The sequence below is a fragment of the Ammospiza nelsoni genome, chromosome 4, assembly GCF_027579445.1.
Source record: "Ammospiza nelsoni isolate bAmmNel1 chromosome 4, bAmmNel1.pri, whole genome shotgun sequence".
Classification (NCBI taxonomy): Eukaryota; Metazoa; Chordata; class Aves; order Passeriformes; family Passerellidae; genus Ammospiza; species Ammospiza nelsoni.
The window spans coordinates 74,334,278-74,351,959 of record NC_080636.1 but is presented as its reverse complement, the minus strand read 5'-3'; the positions used below and the strand labels follow the sequence as shown (position 1 = coordinate 74,351,959).

General features: G+C 36.8%; 1 protein-coding gene across 3 annotated transcripts in view; it reads left to right on the top strand.

The window, feature by feature from the left end:
- The window catches only part of SH3RF1 (SH3 domain containing ring finger 1), an 88,180-nt gene that overhangs the window by 59,291 nt on the left and 11,207 nt on the right, over positions 1-17,682 (top strand). For all 3 annotated transcript variants that reach the window (XM_059470615.1, XM_059470617.1, XM_059470616.1), the window contains exons 5-9: positions 3,012-3,314; positions 4,163-4,273; positions 11,847-12,001; positions 14,325-14,495; positions 14,659-14,918. In XM_059470615.1, coding sequence (XP_059326598.1) covers positions 3,012-3,314; positions 4,163-4,273; positions 11,847-12,001; positions 14,325-14,495; positions 14,659-14,918 — 1,000 coding nt within the window. The remainder of the gene's footprint in view (positions 1-3,011; positions 3,315-4,162; positions 4,274-11,846; positions 12,002-14,324; positions 14,496-14,658; positions 14,919-17,682) is intronic.

The following is a 17,682-nucleotide window of genomic DNA, read 5'->3' as shown; positions in this document are numbered from 1 at the left end:
CAGAAAGGAATGCTAGATTAAACACTTCATACTGTGACTTGGGTTCAGTCCCTTGGTGACCTTGAATATCTGTTAGCCATTTCACTGGAGAATGCATGCAGGTCCTTAATTTCTCTTCTAAAGGAGAAGTAAACTGCACTCTACAAAATATTCTGCAGCTGTTGCTGTCCCCAGCTTACTTCAAAGAGGAGGCCAGTAATCAGTTCTCTTCCATCTTCAGATTCATGTAACTTTCATTTGCTTGCTTGTCTGCATAAAAAAGCACAGAATGCTGCTTTTATTGGAATGCATCTTGAATGATCCCATGGGCAAGCCTTAACTTTTCCTTAATAGGTTGTTCACTGTACAATGTAATCAGATTCTGCAGGCATTGATAGCTTCTGGAGGTAAACAAATATAATTAGGTGTAAGAGGTACCTTGGGGTGCTGTTAGCAAAGTGGCTTTTGGTTTTCCTTTTCATTCCTCTGTGATCCCTTAACTTCTCTGATTAGCTAGTTATTTGCAAATAACGAAGTAGATTACATAGGAATGGAAACAGTTGCAGCCATTGTATCAACAGTATGGAATACCTAGATTCTCAGGAAGTATGTGAAGAATTTCAGTCTGAGTTGAAAAAAAATAAAATGTGCAAAATAGATAAAATTTTAGACCTTGAAAAACCTGCATGTTTGTTGTGATGACAAATAAGACCCTGACAAGCTGAACAGCAGAGTAGGCTTTTTTTGGTCTTACTTTCTACTTCTTTCATATCCTTCAGCCTCAATGTTTTGTAATGAAATAATGTTTTCACTGGTCTGTTTAAAGTATGTTTGATCTAAATTTAAAGTTCAATAATCATCTAAATAATGGGCTTCATTGGAGAAAATGATGTGTTTGTATCTTCTGTTATATGCAGGTAATACAATATTATTTTGATCCATATGATCCATCTTGAGTAATAGCAGGAAGGAAAATCTAGCATCTACCTTTTTCATAGGATTATTTACTGCTCTGACATTGTCTTCTCCTTCCTTCTTACAAGAAAGATGGAGAGGGACTTTTTACAATAGTATGTAGTGACAGGACAAGGGGGAATGGACTCAAACTGGAAGAAGATAGGTTATGATTAGATATTAGGAAGAAATTCTTTACTGTGAGGGTGGTGAGGCACTGGAACAGGGTGCCCAGGGAGGTTGCAGATGCCCCATCTCTGGAAGCGTTCAAGAGCAGGTTGGATGGGACTCTGAGCAACCTGGTCTATTGGGAGGTGTTCCCGCCCATGGCAGATGGGTTGGATATTGAGGATCTTGAAGGTCCCTTCCAACCCAAATGATTCTATGATTCTGTGATTCCAGTTCTCTTCAGTTGCATTCTAAAGGACCAACAATAAGAACATTTAGGAAAAAATTCTATATTCTTGACTTCATATCCTGGTTCAAATCTCCCATTATGCCCTTCCTCCACTGCAGTATATTCCATGTAGTTCTTCCTCTTCTGTAGAAGGTTTTTATGTCAACTCCTCATTGTTCCAGTGGTTCCAGTTTTGAACTTCATCTTTTTTTTTTCTCTCTATATATGAAAATCTTTCAAATATCACTTACCAACCTCTTCTATATTTTAAAAAAAATCTTTTTTCTTTTACACTACCTTATATATCTATATCTGTAGATATCTACTTGTGTTCAGAATATAAGCTGGCCATCTGTGGGAGCTGCATTTAAATCAATGTTGATGCTATCATAATTAATGGTTTGTTGTTTGTCTGGTAAAGTTTTGATGGGGTAAAATACTACTTTAAAACCCTTCATGAGCATAGTAGGTATCTCAAGACTTGCAGGAAACTGGTACAATAAATAGAAGAAATAATATGCTGAAGAATAGAATTAAAATTCCACAGTAACTAATTTCATTCTTTTATCCCGATGTTTTTCAGAAAAGATCTTTTCTTTCTTCATAATCACCTACACTTTTCAAGTAACAGTATTCATATTTAGTGGTACATGTTCAGAAAACTGGTGCTGGTGTTATTTCAGCTCATGATTACATGAGAGTTCTGACATTATTATTTCTAATAGTGATAAGACTTTCTAAAAATAAAGGGCATTTGAAAGATGTAGAGGGTTTGTTTGTTGGTTTCCTCTCCTCCTCTCCATTATATAGGTTACATTTCATTGTAAGAAGAAAATGTGTGGGATTCCTCATTTCTTCATTGGAAAGGAAGGATTTGTTTGCATTTAATGTTGTATTGTTGTTATAATAATTAGCAGATAGAAAATCTCATTTGAACAAAAATTCTTTAGGTAAGATTAAAGAAAGAGAAAATGGCACAGAGATGGTGCCTCTACATTAGAAAATTCAGAAGCTGAGAAGGTATTTCCACAAAATTGCCTGTATATGTTTCTTTTCTCCCTATGCCATCTTATGCCTGTATAGGTGCCTGTTGCCAGGCAGTATACTGATATAGCTGGGTATTAAGTCTGTCCTACTGTGTTCTTAAACCTGCATTGAGGAAGCCTGTCTTTTCATTGCTGGTAGTGTTAAAGATGTGCACAAGTACCAAAGGATATAAAGGAGGAATACCTTCAAGAGCCCACATGCAAATGTGCAGGATTGTGTCATAGACAAAACAAAAAAATGGCTGAAAATGACATAAATATCCAAGAAGTTTTGTAGCACAGATTTTTCTGTTATAAGGTCAAAGGGGACCACTGTGTTTTAGTCTGACCTCCCGATGATACAGGCAGTGGTTATTGCTGAATTAATCCATGTCTGGACTATGGCATTATGTACTTATTGATTGAAATTTTACCTCTGATGGTAAAATTTCATACCAGCCCAACAGTAAGTGTGTTGAGTTTGTAGTGAATGATTTGTCACTCTCTACTGACAGATTTGTAGAGTAGGTTGGTATGCCACAGTTTTAAGTTGCATGGTCGAGATTATCTTATGAATAAAAGGAAAAGAGATGTTTTTTACATTCAGGTGACTTTTATAAATAAAAAACATATTAACATGTTACTGGTTTTTGTAGTTTAACACAGCAGCCAAACAGTTGATAGAGCTGGACAAGCCCTCAGGTTCTGCTGTTGACTCTGGAGAAGGTACCTCTGGGGCAGCCCACAACAATTCAACCCAAAAGCACACCGATACCAAGAAAAACACCAAAAAACGGCACTCTTTTACCTCCCTCACCATGTCCAACAAGGCTTCTCAGTCCTCCCAGAACCGCCACTCCATGGAAATCAGTCCTCCTGTCCTCATCAGCTCCAGCAACCCCACGGCTGCCGCCCGCATAAGTGAGCTGTCCGGGCTGTCCTGTAGTGCCCCCTCTCAGGTAATTCACAGGGCATCAGCTAGAGCTATAAAAGCTCTGATCTTGTCAGATTGTTTATTTCAAGTTATTAATTGTGTCTAATTAGTAATAAATGTACACTTTCAAAAAACTTATATTCCAACGTGAGAACATTTAAGGAAAATGTTTTCTAATACTTCTGAATATGATAGCAAATAGTTGGGTCTTGTAGACTAGGGGTTTTTTTGCAGTTGTTATATTCTAAAGTGCCACAAAGGTTTTGATTAAACTGTGGAAACTAGAAAGTGGAGTGATGTAATTTTTTTATTTTTTTCTAAATTGAATATAATAATGAATATTAGTAAAGTGCATCCTATAAAAGTAAAATATTCAACTTGAAGATTATGTGAATTCTAGATATTTAGCATGTTAATCTGGTTGTGGTAAGTAGAAATATTTATCTGACTTTATTTATTTGTTCAGCAGTTTGTGAAAAATTGGCTGTTTCATATAGTGATTAGACTTTGGGAAAAGAGAGAGCAATGGAGCCCAAGAAGTATTGGTGATGTTTTACCTGAGCTCATAAATATGCTTTATTTGCACATCTTAGGGATCTAACAGCCTTTTATGGAAAAAAAAGAGAGCTGACACTGGTTAAAAGTGTGTTTCATGTAGCTGGTTCAGTGTATCTCCAAACATTGAGAAAAGTCAGAAAAAAAAAAGTGAGCTGTGTGATCCAACACTGTTTATGTGAGTATCTAACTAAAAATTAGGTTTAGTTTAAGGTTACAAGGGATAGAATACGGGTGATTTTGACCATGAAGCTTACAGCTCTGTCAAAACCAGCTGTTACTAAACTACACAGAACTGACCCTTTTTCTCTCTCCCAGGTTCATATTGGCACTACAGGGCTGATTGTGACTCCACCCCCCAGCAGCCCAGTCACGACAGGGCCTTCCTTCACCTTCCCCTCAGAAGTTACCTACCAAGCTGCTCTTGGTGTAAGTACTGCTTAAGAAAACTCAGCATTTCCATTTGCCTTTAGTCTTGTACAGCTTTTTTTTTTCCCTCAAGTTCCAATATATTGATTTGAAATGATGGTTCTGTGGGATTTGTGTCCATGTGATAGACAATGGTATGAATTTAACTGTAGCAAAAGCCCTATTGCTAAAATGTTTGCATCTTGTCATGTATATCCATTTCTCCAGCTTTCCTCAGTAATTTCTCCTTAGTAAACATGAGAATCACACTTCCTTCCAGAAAAGTCTTTCTTTCAAGCATGAGTAGAAAAGAAATTATGCTGGGGGGAAAGTCTGGGGAAACAAGAAAGTTCTTACAAAAAACAGCAACTTGGGACCACAGCTGCCAGGTGTTTCTGTCTTACTTCAAGATTTTCAAGATTATCTGAAATAACTTCAAAAGTCTGCTCTCTCCTCATTAAATAAGGTGATTTTAGTTGCATGTACACCTGTGATAGCTGAAGAACATGTCTAGCATTTTAAAGTTAGGCTCTTAGGGATCAATAGGAAAACATGTAGCAAATGGCCATCTTTTAAAGGAAGAAATACATTGCAATGATGTTTCCTTTGAACAATTGACATGATATTTCCTTCAAAAAGTGCAGGTATTCTTTCTAAAACCTGCTGGAATTCCTTAGTTTCCTATGCTTATGTTAGAAAAGCTATGCTGTACTCATCAGAGCCTTACTGCAATAAAGATTGTGGATACCAGTTTTCAGAGATCTTTAAGGGATCTTAATGTGACTTTATTTAAAGTTCTTGAAATCAAGTTCATTCAGTCTAAAGTTGTGCCCCTAATTTTTAAGGGGTGGGGCACAGTTGAATAATAGATCTTCACTTCAGAAAACCAAACAAACAAGCCAAACAAAAATCCCTGTGACTTTATCTTGTTCAGGTGTCAGTTCTTGAGGTCTTTAAACCAACTAAAATATGATGAATAGCCCTTGCTGCTAAATAGGTCTAGTTTTGTTTTCAACTTGTTGGCATTTGCATCATTTTACACATTTTTCTGCAAAATTTAAGGCACAATTGTCTGTCTTGTGGTATCAACTTTCTGTTGTTTACAAAAATGCTTAGGAGTGGCTTGGTTGCTTTGTTGCTTGGTTTGCTTCTTTGTTTGGAACTCTAAAGTTACAGTTTTCAGTCTTTTAAATTATGATGCTGTTGTTTTCTGAATTATCTCCAGTACTTTCTTTTGGCATGGTACACACATGGTGGCACATGCCAGAAGTCGGTGCAATACTGCACAGTCTTTTTCAGTGGAGAAGATATTGATAGTATAACCCTTTTATCTTTTTAGCCTGATTCTTATATCTTGAAAATTTGCCTGAACGTAGCATAAAGTTTATGTCCAGCTAAATATCCAGCCTGATGCCACAAATTTTTGTCATCTTTTGTGAACTAATAATTGCTCTCATCCAAGTAAATGTATTTCACATTCTTTGCTCTTCAGACAGACAACTTTATTACTCACAGTAATATGGACCATGTGCTTTTGCCCTGCCTTACTGTGTAAGGCAGATTGAGCTTGTAGATGTGCTTTGTCTTACTTGGGTTAAATTGTTGATTCCTTCAGTCTGGGGATTAGCTGTGTAATCCTCCTGTTAAATGAATGCTAATCTGGAAACAGTTAATAATCTCATTATATTTAGGTTCATATTTTAATGTCATGGAGCAGATGAGTTTAGAAAGGCCTCTTGAGGTTGCCTAGTCTAACCTCTCCTGCTCAAGCAAGGCTGCCTAGAGCCAGTTGCCCAGGACTGTGTCCAAATAACTTTTGAATATCTCCAAGGATGGAGATTTCACAACCTCTCTGGGCAATCTGTGTACGTTGTGGGCTCTTGTTGAAGTTGGTGTACACCAGGAAGAACCCTCAGGTCTTTTTTTGCCTATGAGGTGTACATCTTATACTAGAAACAATTAGCTGCTTATATACTATTCCACTTAGATTTTATACTTCTTTCAACCTAACCTCCAGAAAATACCTGTGACAACTGAGCAAACAGAATCAACCTAGGTGTTGTTAAGCAGAATGCAAGTCTAGCTAACATGTATGCTGCAAACATTGAGTAATCGATTTGATTTATGAGATACTTTTGGAGAGGATTGAGGAGACAGCATTCAATGCATAATTTCAGAAGTTCTGTCAGAAGCTGCTTTTTTTTTTCTCTCAATAACAAACGCTTCTGTTTGTTATTAAGAGTCAGGAGTTCTTTATTTGATGCCATCATGGAAAAATACTTTAGTTTGGTGGTGGTGCAAAGTCATTAAACCACCCTGGGTGCTTTAGTTGCTTAAGCTTGTTCAAAGGCGATCTCACCATGGGTATTCACAGGAATTAAATTGCAGTGCTAAATGCAGCGTGGAGAGAAACTCCTGCCATTGATTGTCCCGGATCTTGGGGTGCTACTTTCTCTTTGTGATAACCATGTTCCTGCTTATTTTTCCAATTAGGCACATAATTCCCATTGAGAATCTGAATTATTCTCTGCCACCCTCTTTAAAAGTCAATAGCCTTCTGTACATCATGTTCTGTTTCTTCTTGACTTGTTTTCAGCATGACTAAAATGCAAGCTGGCAGCTCAGGTTAGAGTCAGGTTATTCCTCTGTTCTTTTATGATAGACAGCATTAGATGATGATGCAGTTTGTAAAGTCACAGACTGTGAGGTGAATCTTTTACTTACACTTTTCCTCTTGCTTCATCAGCTCTTGTTTTCATTTTAGAAATGTGCAAAACAGTTCTGACCAGCCAAGAGAGAAAGTGATATTCTTGTTTATCTAGATGTTTCCCTTCTGGAAACATCTGTTACCCTTCCTGACATTCTGAACATTAATTTTAAGCTGTGGAACAATTGTGATTGTATGTTTAATACATTAGAGTGGTTGGCTTGAGTACTTTTGCTCTTGTGTTTGGTCTTGTTTTTTTTTTTTTGTTTTTTTTTTTTTTTTTTTTTTTGCTTTTGTAAGTAGAAGTTCCTGTATTTCTCTAAGTTTCTCCCTTTAGCTTTTTTCCTAACTGTTTCTGAATACTAAGCAACTGACAAGGAAATTGGATGGGAACAGAATGAGTTTGGATGAGTTTCTCTTTAGCATGAAGGTCATTTATTTGACGTCCTTCCTATCAGTTGTTTTGGTGTTTATAACACTATTGAAAGTAATTGTTCTTTGAAAGCAAGGTGTTTATACACTTTTTTAATGTAATTCTAAAGTCAGATTAAGGGAGAAGAAAGAAATCTGAGAGGATGAGCATGATTACCCATCAGCAAAGAAGATAATGTGTTCCTTTACAGTAATTCTGAATTTGTGCATCTTTGCTACATTTATCTGTCCTGAATCTCAAAGCAAAGAAAAGCTAGTGTCTTCTCTTATCTTCTGTAAGAAAGATGGCATTTTTATTGTCAACAGGAGATCATTTTGAGCTTTCTTGTTGTCTAACAAGTTTCTCTAATACAGTTTGGATTAATTCCTAGCCCAAGGGAGTCTATGACTCTTTTATTTGTGTCCATGTATAGGATTGCATTTTAGTTTATGTTGCTCTGATGGTTCAAAAATGCCAATTGTATTAATTTTGTTTTGTCTATAATAATGTCTTGTAGGTGCTCTTTGGTACCCAGTATCGTATGAAGTAAATAATTTACAAAGTTTCAGCTAAAATTGGTACAAATAAGCTTTAGGAATGACAGTGCTCTTGTGAAGTGACTGTATATGCTCTCTACTGCTTGTATCATTTAAGCACATTTTAATTTTCCTTCAGAAAACTTGTGATAACCTATTTCAAAGTTTTATTTTGCATCAGGGGTTCCTTAGACAACAGCATTAATTCTTGGCTTGTGATTTGAGGTTTGATTCTTTGAAATTGAAGAAGCTATGAACTGAGACAGACTTCTCACAGCCAGAGCTTTTGGCTGTGATATTATCTCTTACACTGTTCTTTTGGACTTCCAACCACAGCTTTACCTCTAATTAGGGCATTAATTGGTCTGCTTATCTTGGCCACTGGCATTTTTTAACCTTGTTGGTGTTTAGTATATTTAAAGTTCTTTGCAAAATAAAAATAACAGACGTCAAGTCCAGTAGTAGTTCGGTGAAAATATGCACATACAATTATGTGAGGTTCATTCACTTGGAAGGAAATTCTTGGGTGTAATTTATAAGGTTTTTATCTAATGGAGTAGATCTAGTTGCCATAGATTTTACTGAAAAATAATCTTAAAGTATGTGATTTGAACCATGATATGGGAAAAACAAACTAAATGTACCACAGCAAAGTTAGAATTACATTCAAAAGCAGCAGCAGAAAAACAATCTAGCAACAAGAGATAACTTATCTTCCTTTCAGTCTGCCTTTACAGTCTCTTGGGAAGTGAAAAGTGTTTTGGATTGCAATCAACCTAAATGTCCATACAGCTACTTCTACAGATTGGAAATGTTGACTTTGAAATGGTGTCTTGGTGTGTGCACTTAACTAGCAGAAAGAGGTGGTCTATATTTGGATGGTTTGCATTCACTTATGTGCTGAAGGTTTCAAAAATTAAAAAAATAGCTAATTTTTCTGGTCTTGTTCTCTCATGCACAAAAGAGAAATTGCTCTTTATGTTGAAGAATATAAGGTAGTTTGAATTATGATTAATGAGGCACAAGCTGTGGGGGTTATATAATACACTGATGACATTTAGCTCTTTTATGTAGTTCCAGTGTAAGTTCAATAGTGTAAGTCAGGAGGTTTTAATAAGAATTGTCCTAATTTTAATCAACCAAAATTCAAATCAACTTTTGTTCTGAAGAGGAAGCAGCAGGAAGAAACAATGAGGTTTTGTATGAGAGACCTGTTTTTGATAACATATAGTTTAGAAATTTTGTTAAACATAAGCCTTAATTTGTTAGCCCTCAGGGAATTTTGCAAGCCATATATTTTTTCCTAGACATTGTGGGAGGGAAGACTTAATGAATGTTCTTTTCCACTGCTGTGCCTTTTATTATTCTTTGAGCGAGGTGATTACTGACCTTCAATTAACTGATATGGGAATGCAGCCTAATTATATTTAAGTTTAGTAATAAGCATGTGTTTCTAGAGCATGACTACAGATACTTTTTGAAGTTGTAACATACATTAATTTTCAAATAATGTAATTTTTCATCTTTCAATTTAAAAAATAGTTTATCACTTATTTGCTGGTTTATATGCTTGAAAGTACACCTGGTGTCTGAAAAGTAGTTGCAGAAACATTCAATTTTCTTCCCCTCACCTACCTAAAATACTCTTAATTATTGCTGAGCATACTTTATTGAATCACGTGCGGTTTGTGTATATTCTTTCACGAAATGTTGACTATGGGAACCATCAAAACTAGCAAGTGCCTGGAGGTAGGTGTGTTTCTCAACAGCTAGAAGGTGTGTTTCTCAACAGCTAGAAAAATGGTTGCATGCCAGAAAACTTCTTGAAAACTTGGCTAGATCATTTGGGTCTATTTTACCAAGTTGTAGCAGTGCAAGGTGTGGAGTGTTAGTCCTCTAAAGTCTATCAAGTAGTTTATTTAGATTTCTTGCCAAGTCTTTGGGAGTTTAATTGTGCTGTGGCTCACTGCTGGTCTCATTACCATATTGATAGACATGGTGAGGGGAGCAGAACCTGAATAAAGCAGAATAAAATAGAGCTGTGAAGGTGCCTTTATTGCAGCTAAAGCTTCAGTGTATATTATGTGTTCACATGAATAAAATGCAGTGTTCGGCATCTGTAGAGATGCAGGAAGTATGGAACTGTGACAACCTTGATATTGTGCATGAACAGGTTTAATTTTAAAGAATTCCAACTAATCATCTCCTAATGTGAATTTACAAGTTCTACCATATACAAAGAAATCTAGATGCCTAAAAAAAGATTGAAATTGTTATTCTTTTAATAAGTTACATGAAAGTTAGATGCTCACATTCAGCTTGGATTCAACTAAGACATTTGTTGAATGTCTAACTGGGAGGGACAAATAACTTCAGCTGTAAAACAGCTGAGAGAGAAATGTTGGTATTTCAGTGTGAATTATCTGGATACTTTAAAAAATGGTTGGGCTGAATACGAAGCAAATGCAATTGTAATTTTTGTAAAAAATACCCTATTAGTATCAAAGCTCTCAGTGATGTTTCTCCAGCAGGTCATTTCTGTTTAGTGTTGGATACAGAAGGCCTACTTGGTCTTAAGAGTGTGTTAATGTATGACCAGAAAAAAAGCTTTAAATAAAATAGGAATATTTCATTATATATTATATACCATGCAATTTATACCATAGCAAAAGGTAACAATTTTGACCGAAACTCTGTAAGTTTGGATCAGTTTTCTCTAGATTTGAAAGTCTTTAATTATGCAGTTCTTTACTGTGACCTGACAGTGTAAAACTGGTTTAAAGAGCTGTCTTTTTATTAACATTTCCACCAAATGTAGAAGAGTAATAATCACACAGTGTAGAACTAAAACTCTGTTTCCATATAGATTTTTGTTTGAAAAAACAGAAAAAAAAAGGGCAAAACCCTTTAGAAGTGAAGTGTTTGAGGGGAATTAAAATTATTTTCAATTACATATTTTCCAAACTGATAATGCAATGCTGTGCATTTATATGCTGATGTATTGAAAGTGCCAGGCACTACTTCAGGATATTTTGTTAATTAATTTTCTAGTTCTGTGGGTCTTAGGAAGATTATGTTTGAAATTAATTCAGTTTCACTTTTTCAAAGGTAGGAGGTTTTTTATTACTCTTTTTCTGTGTGTTGTAACACAAATAGTTATTTTTGGAAGGGGGGAAGGAAAAGCTCCCTCTTTGTGAGTGCCTTTTCCCAGGAGTGTCAGTACACAAGGTCCTAAAGAATTGTCTGAGGCCTTCCAGAGCAGAAGGTAACAATTGCTCCATTGATTCTAAAACGCACAGAAGTCTGTAGGCAGGACCCCCATCACAATCTGTGGTGCCTTTTTACTGGGGTATTTGTTAAAGATTACCAAACTTGATAATACTGAATTTCAAAAGCTAATTCTTTAGACTAGAAGAATAGGAGAAAGAAGTAACAATAGCTCAGTGATTATGGTCTCATATTGTGCTTGCTTTTGTAACCCATACATCAAAAGAAAATTTCCCCCAGAAGGGGTGCTTTGGGGTGCACTGCAGCTGAATTGTATATTATGTTTCAGCTTCAGGTTACAAAAACAATCATGTTATGAAATACAGTCAGCAGCAGGATGCAAAATCTACCTCCTGGAAGGCTTCTGAATTTTTGTCGAGCCCTGTCCTAAACATGTTATAACTAGAAACACCTTTTTTCCCGTGCTGAGAAATTGTTTGTCATTTCCTTAATTAGCTGCCAAAACTTAAAGATTTTAAACTGAAAGAAAAAGAAATAGAGAGAAAGCTAACTCTCCAGTTATATTGTAACAGTAGGTAAAGCAACACTGGACTCAGTTGCTTTTTTCCACTTCCTTGGAATATCATGCCTTTTCTTTTTTTTCCAGCTTATTGAACTCATCAAACAATATTGTTCATCTGTTGCTATTTTTTTTTGTTCTTATAAAATCAGAATATGAATCCTCCACTTCCGCCACCACCTCTCTTGTCTGCTGCAATCATTGCATCGGCCACTTCTGGACCTCAGTCTACAAGTGTCATACAAAGGTCTGCATCAGGATCAGCTGACCAAGTGGCACATTTACGACAGCAAACTCGTCCAAGTGTGTAAGTAAAACTGAATCTTTTCTCCAGACAGAAAAATGGAACGAGATCACCAACTTCACCTGTACATTTAGCACAGCAGCTGGCTCTGTGCTGCTGGAATTGCCAAAAAGCCAAGCCTGCACCTTAGAAAAAAAACATGCAGAAAGGTGATATCCCCAAACAAGTCCCACACTGAACATTGTTTATGTCTTAGATAAATATAATCAGTTGTTGCTCTGTGTAGAAAGAACTAAGTTCAAAATACAAAGTATTTATCATGCAGAAGATGAATGAATCGTTGCGTTAGCACCGAATACTGGATAACTCAAAAGCGTCATTTCACTGGAGTGAATTTATTCAATGTTTTCCATTATGTATGGTATGAAAAGGCTATTCTCATATGGAACAATTTATGCCAAAACACAGAAAGTGCTGTATTTAATTTAAACTGTTAAACGTGTTACTGTCAGACTACTTGTGTCAGTTGCAATTGAAATTTGACTGAAGATTCTACAGTGCACTTAATTAGTGGGTGGCAATTTGGAGTGAAGGCTGCTAGTTAGCATTATGTCTTCACACTTGCAATACAAGCAAACGTGCGTCATCCTTTCGGGTGAAAATATTTGGTATATTAACATGTGTTCCTAACAACATCTCTCTTCTTGAGAACTTCTTTGTGTGCAGCTTGGGGAATAAGAATGATAAAAGAAAATGTTAAATTCAGGAGATGCTGAATCTAATGGGACAAGTTTGAATAAGGACTGCTTTTGTTCTGTCCTTGTTATCTTCCCACCAGGTTTCCTCCCACTCCAGAAAAGCACCCTTCTTGTATAGCAGGTGCATCTGGATTTGGGCTGTTTCTTGGTGTCAGGCATTTTAACATTGCTTCTTATGGATTATTGCACCTAGTGCAGTTAATCAAGTTCCCATCTCATTTACTCCCATCTTCCATCTTCAAAGGGTTGCTCTATATGAGGATACTAATGAAATTTGGAATAAATTAACTGAAAGGGAAGTTAATGAACATCAATTAAAGCAGATCAATTGCTTTTCCATAGAGCTTCAGTGTGTAGCTTTGTAGATCGCTGCTAAATCATGTACCAGTGAAGCCTTCTGCTGCCAGTGTTGCCTTTATGTGTTGCCTTTAAAGGGAATTGATTGCTTGCTTTGGGTGCCTATCTCGCCTTTAAAGGATTTTTGTAGATATTGCAAATTTTCTTGGGTGAACAGCAAGGAATAGAAATGTAATAAAAATGCAAAAAGGAGAAGCATGCAGTTAATGCTATTGTTACTGTGCACTAGAGAAATATTTTGATGAAAGAATGTTTTCTAAAGCCACTTTTTTGTCCTTGGGGTTACAAGGGGAGTGGGACAGACTAACACTGCAAGTAACTGTGGATCCTTTTTCATAAAAGGGGATAGTCTAGCCATCTACTTAATTGACTGCCCTCTGTGAAAAGTACATTTTAGAGAAAATGGGATTTATTGGAATGCTGTTTTCCATAGGCCTGGGTCAGTAATTTTATACATGGTTCAAACGTGGCAGTAAATAGAATACTGGTAGTTAAAACAGTATCACTTTCTAATAATAGAGAACTGTGCAACCCTATTTGAAAATTTCCCTAGGAACATTCCAAGATGCAAGTACAAGAGCTTCAGCTTTTTTTTAAAGCTTTTTTCCTAAGAATATTTTTTAAGAAAAAATGCAAATGTTTCTGAACTCTCAATATTATTTCAAATGCACTGTATTATGCTTTAGTCTTGCTTAGAAAACATGAAAGGAAATGAACTTTATAAGTGAGTTAGCTGCTAACCACCTTACCCATAGGCTTCAGTTTTCTTTTGCACTGAAGTTTGCACAGGTTCTTCCAGTTTTGCAGTTTGAAATGTAGTTCTTGACACTGATCTTTCACTCCCAGCTATCAGAACTTCTCCATTCTCCCCAGCTCTCCAAATAAAAAAGAAATTGATGTGTCACAAAGTGTAAGAGATACGAGAAGCAGGTGTAGGGAAAGAGAAGTGGGATACACTGGGATGTGTAGTTGATAAACACCTACTTAATTAAGATCACTAACTTCATTAAGAAGATGGACAGTCCTATTACTAGTCTTTTGCATTCCATTTAAGGGCACTTCAGAGGACATTCCTAACTGTCATTAGGAATGACAGTTTCCTCTTAATATTACCATAACTTCTGTTTTAATATTGTAATGGTATGATGGATTACCACAGTCATTTCTGCCATGCCTTCTCATCTCTGACTGAACTCTCTGTGCCAGAAAACACAAGAGATATTTTGAACTGTTTTAGTTTTATCATTTGCATCTCTTTTGCTGTCTTTCAGGTATATTGCTATCTACCCCTACACTCCTCGAAAAGAAGATGAACTGGAACTGCGGAAAGGAGAAATGTTTCTGGTGTTTGAACGCTGCCAAGATGGCTGGTTCAAGGGAACTTCCATGCACACAAGCAAGATTGGTGTTTTTCCTGGAAATTATGTCGCTCCAGTTACAAGGTACAGTACTATACAAGTGTCTAAACAGTTTAGCTGGTTTCAAATCCAAAATTATTCTGTTCTTGTATTAAATGCTACAATTGCATAATAAAATACCTGTGGGTTTTAGTAACTGGCTGATTTTTTTCAGTTGTGTTTTATTGTTTGCTTTAAATTTTGGCAGGACAGTGACAAGTGCATCACAAACAAAAGTTCCCATGTCTACTGCTGGCCAAACAGGACGAGTGGTGACTATGGTCAGCCCTTCCACTGCCAGTGGAACATCCCAGAAGCTCCAGGGGAATGGTGTGGCAGTGAACTCCAGCACAGTGCCCACAGCAGTGGTTTCTGCAGCACATATCCAAACCAGTCCACAAACCAAGGTCCTTATGCACGTGACAGGACAAATGACAGTCAACCAGGCTCGAAATGCAGTTAGAACAGGTAAAGAAAAACCCACAAAATTTGTTACCCGTGGTAGACAAACTGTAGAGTCCATCTTGACAAATGACTGGAGTGAGGGTCTGGGTAAGTATATGCTGAGGTTTTTAAAAGCTTTTCTTAATGTCATTGTTTAGAGTTGAATGTTTTCTGAAACAACAGTCTGAGTTGTTCCATCTCTTATTATTCTTCTCTAAGCAACTGTGTGTACGTACATACTCCCACTATTGGGAATTTATATGCAAGTACTTCAGGTGGAATTTTTCTTTTTTTTTTGTTGTTCCAGCAGTATCTGGGATGGGGAAATTCTTTGAGCTTTCCTACTCATATGCAATTCATATAGTAATAAAAGTGATAAGAACATCTGAGTCATAGCTTATTTTTTGTGTGTTAACTGCATAAGAGCTACAGAGTGCTCTAATTTAGCATTCACTTTTAAATTATTTTCTAACATCTTTGAATACCTTTAGTGTTCCTTTTCAGGTCTCTGGCTCAGGGTTGGTCCTTAGGCATTCCAGCTTGTTCTCTAACCTTGACTGCAGCTTCTTTCAACTTTGACTCTGAAACACTGAGGTGATACTGGCATCAAGATCCAATATGATCTATAAAATTCTGTATTTCTGAAAGGTTTAACTCTTAATTTACTGTCTGGGGCAGGCCAGTAGTAAATAACAAGAAGGCATGTTTCATCATAGTGAAACGTGCCTTCTTGTTATTTAAATGCAGAGCCAAAAAGACTGATAGTGGTGTGTTCAAGAGGTTTTTGTTTACCAAATCCATGCACTCCTCTGTGGATTTGCCAGGCTAAGAAAATACCACACAACTGGAGCCGAATCTGTTCCAGCTGCTTCAAGGGCCTCAAAAGAAAAAGAAAAAAAAACAAGCTCCCATTTCAGACCATCCCAATGTTGCCCCTTTCAGCCTTGAATTTAGGGTCTGTGATCTCCTGGCTGAGCATCATGACAAAAGGGTATTTTTTTATCACGGGATTCTTATTGGCAGAAAAAATGGTAATAATATGCTCTGTTATCCCCATAAGAAGGGTATTTCTTATGGGCTCAAGATCCATGGATTAGCCCACTTTTCAGAGTCATGCATCTCCTAAAATACCCTGTGCATGTTCAGATGTCAGCACCAGGTTTGCTTTTGAAGGTAGGATATGTACATATGTCTTTACTTATTTTATTTCCTTAATTGGCCCCATCTTCCTCCAGTCTGATCTGAAGCTGGAGCAGGTGTGTTAGTCCTAACAACTTTATTCTTTGCCTTTAAATAAAAATAACCAGATGCTGCTGGCAACTGCTAAGAGAAACTAAGCAAAGCATCTGTACTTTTCTGCCTCTTAGGTACAGGTGGTTTCTACTCAAAAGCCTTCTCTTGAGCTGCCAAGGAGCTTGCAAGTGACAACACAAAGGAGAAATCTCCTGTGGGCTCTGGAGGCTTTTCTGTCCCTGCTTCTCTGCACCACTGTCAAGATGAATAAGCTTTTACACTTCCATTCAGCTGAGAATGTGACAACATACTGCCCACTGACTTTTCAGATCCAAAATGAAAAATCCGAAGGGACTGGACTCTCTCATCACAGAGACCTTAACATTGGATTGTGTAAAAGTGTGCTCTTAGTCACAAATACAGATTTGTCCCTTATAAGGACCTGAGCACTGAAGCAATAGTGGCTGCTTTATGTTCAAATGTTACAGAGAAGTTTGTAGTAAACATCTGAAACATGATCCTCTTGAGCTTTCCTTAGCACATTTGCTGAGTGTTAATCTTTGGGTGAGGCTTCACAGGATAATGCAAGGGTCCAGCTTCAGTTTAGCTCAGGGCTTCAAGGACCATTAGTTCTTCAAATGACCTTAGTGAGACATTGCTTGACATCACCTTTGCTGAGGGAGTATGCATCCTTTGATTGGAAGGATCTATAATGAAAATATATATTCTGCTTACTTCATTAAAGGATAATCTGTATGAAAACAGGGTGACTTGAAGCATTTTTCCTATCAATTCCATCAGTAATAAGAAAACAAAACCAGAAGGCTCTTCCATGCTTGTCATACATAAATTGCATGTGAGTGTAGACAGATCTTGAAGAATAGCAGCTACTTCTAGGAAAACTGATATTGTCTTATGAACAAAAGCCAGCATTAAAAATTGTTTGTTGACCCAAAAAAGTCTTTCTACAATCTCCTTATCTTTCTTTTGAAATGTTCATGCTACTCAAGAGTTGAGAAGGGTCAGCTACAGAAGAAGAGGTTATCAAAAACTAGATAGAGCATATAAGTGATGTGCCTTGTTTTTTAATAAAAAAGAAAGAATTTGTGTTTCTTACTGCATAGATTGTAATTGGGTATAATACTGTAGGATTGTTATATAAAATTTGGGACCTTTTTCAGTCTTCTCAATACACTGTTGCTGCAATCTAACCAAATTACCAGAGTAATTTGCAGAAAGCAGAATCAAGAGAGCAAGTGCTGGAGGTTTGGTTCCAGGATTTCACTTAAAACAAGTCTGAAACTCTATTAGTATTTGAAAAGTCAAAAGTTGATAAAATTGAGATGCACATGCATCAAGCTAGAGGGATGACCCCTTCTCAGATGGAAAGTTTCAAAGTACTTGAAGGAGAGAGGTTATGCAGCACTAGGGTGTTAAATTTTGGCTCATACTGTTTGGTTATATCTGCATTTCATACCACCCAGTGGTGCAGAGATGCCCAAGCTGTTGAAGTGGTCCAACAGCATGCATATATGACTGAGCACATGACTTTAAC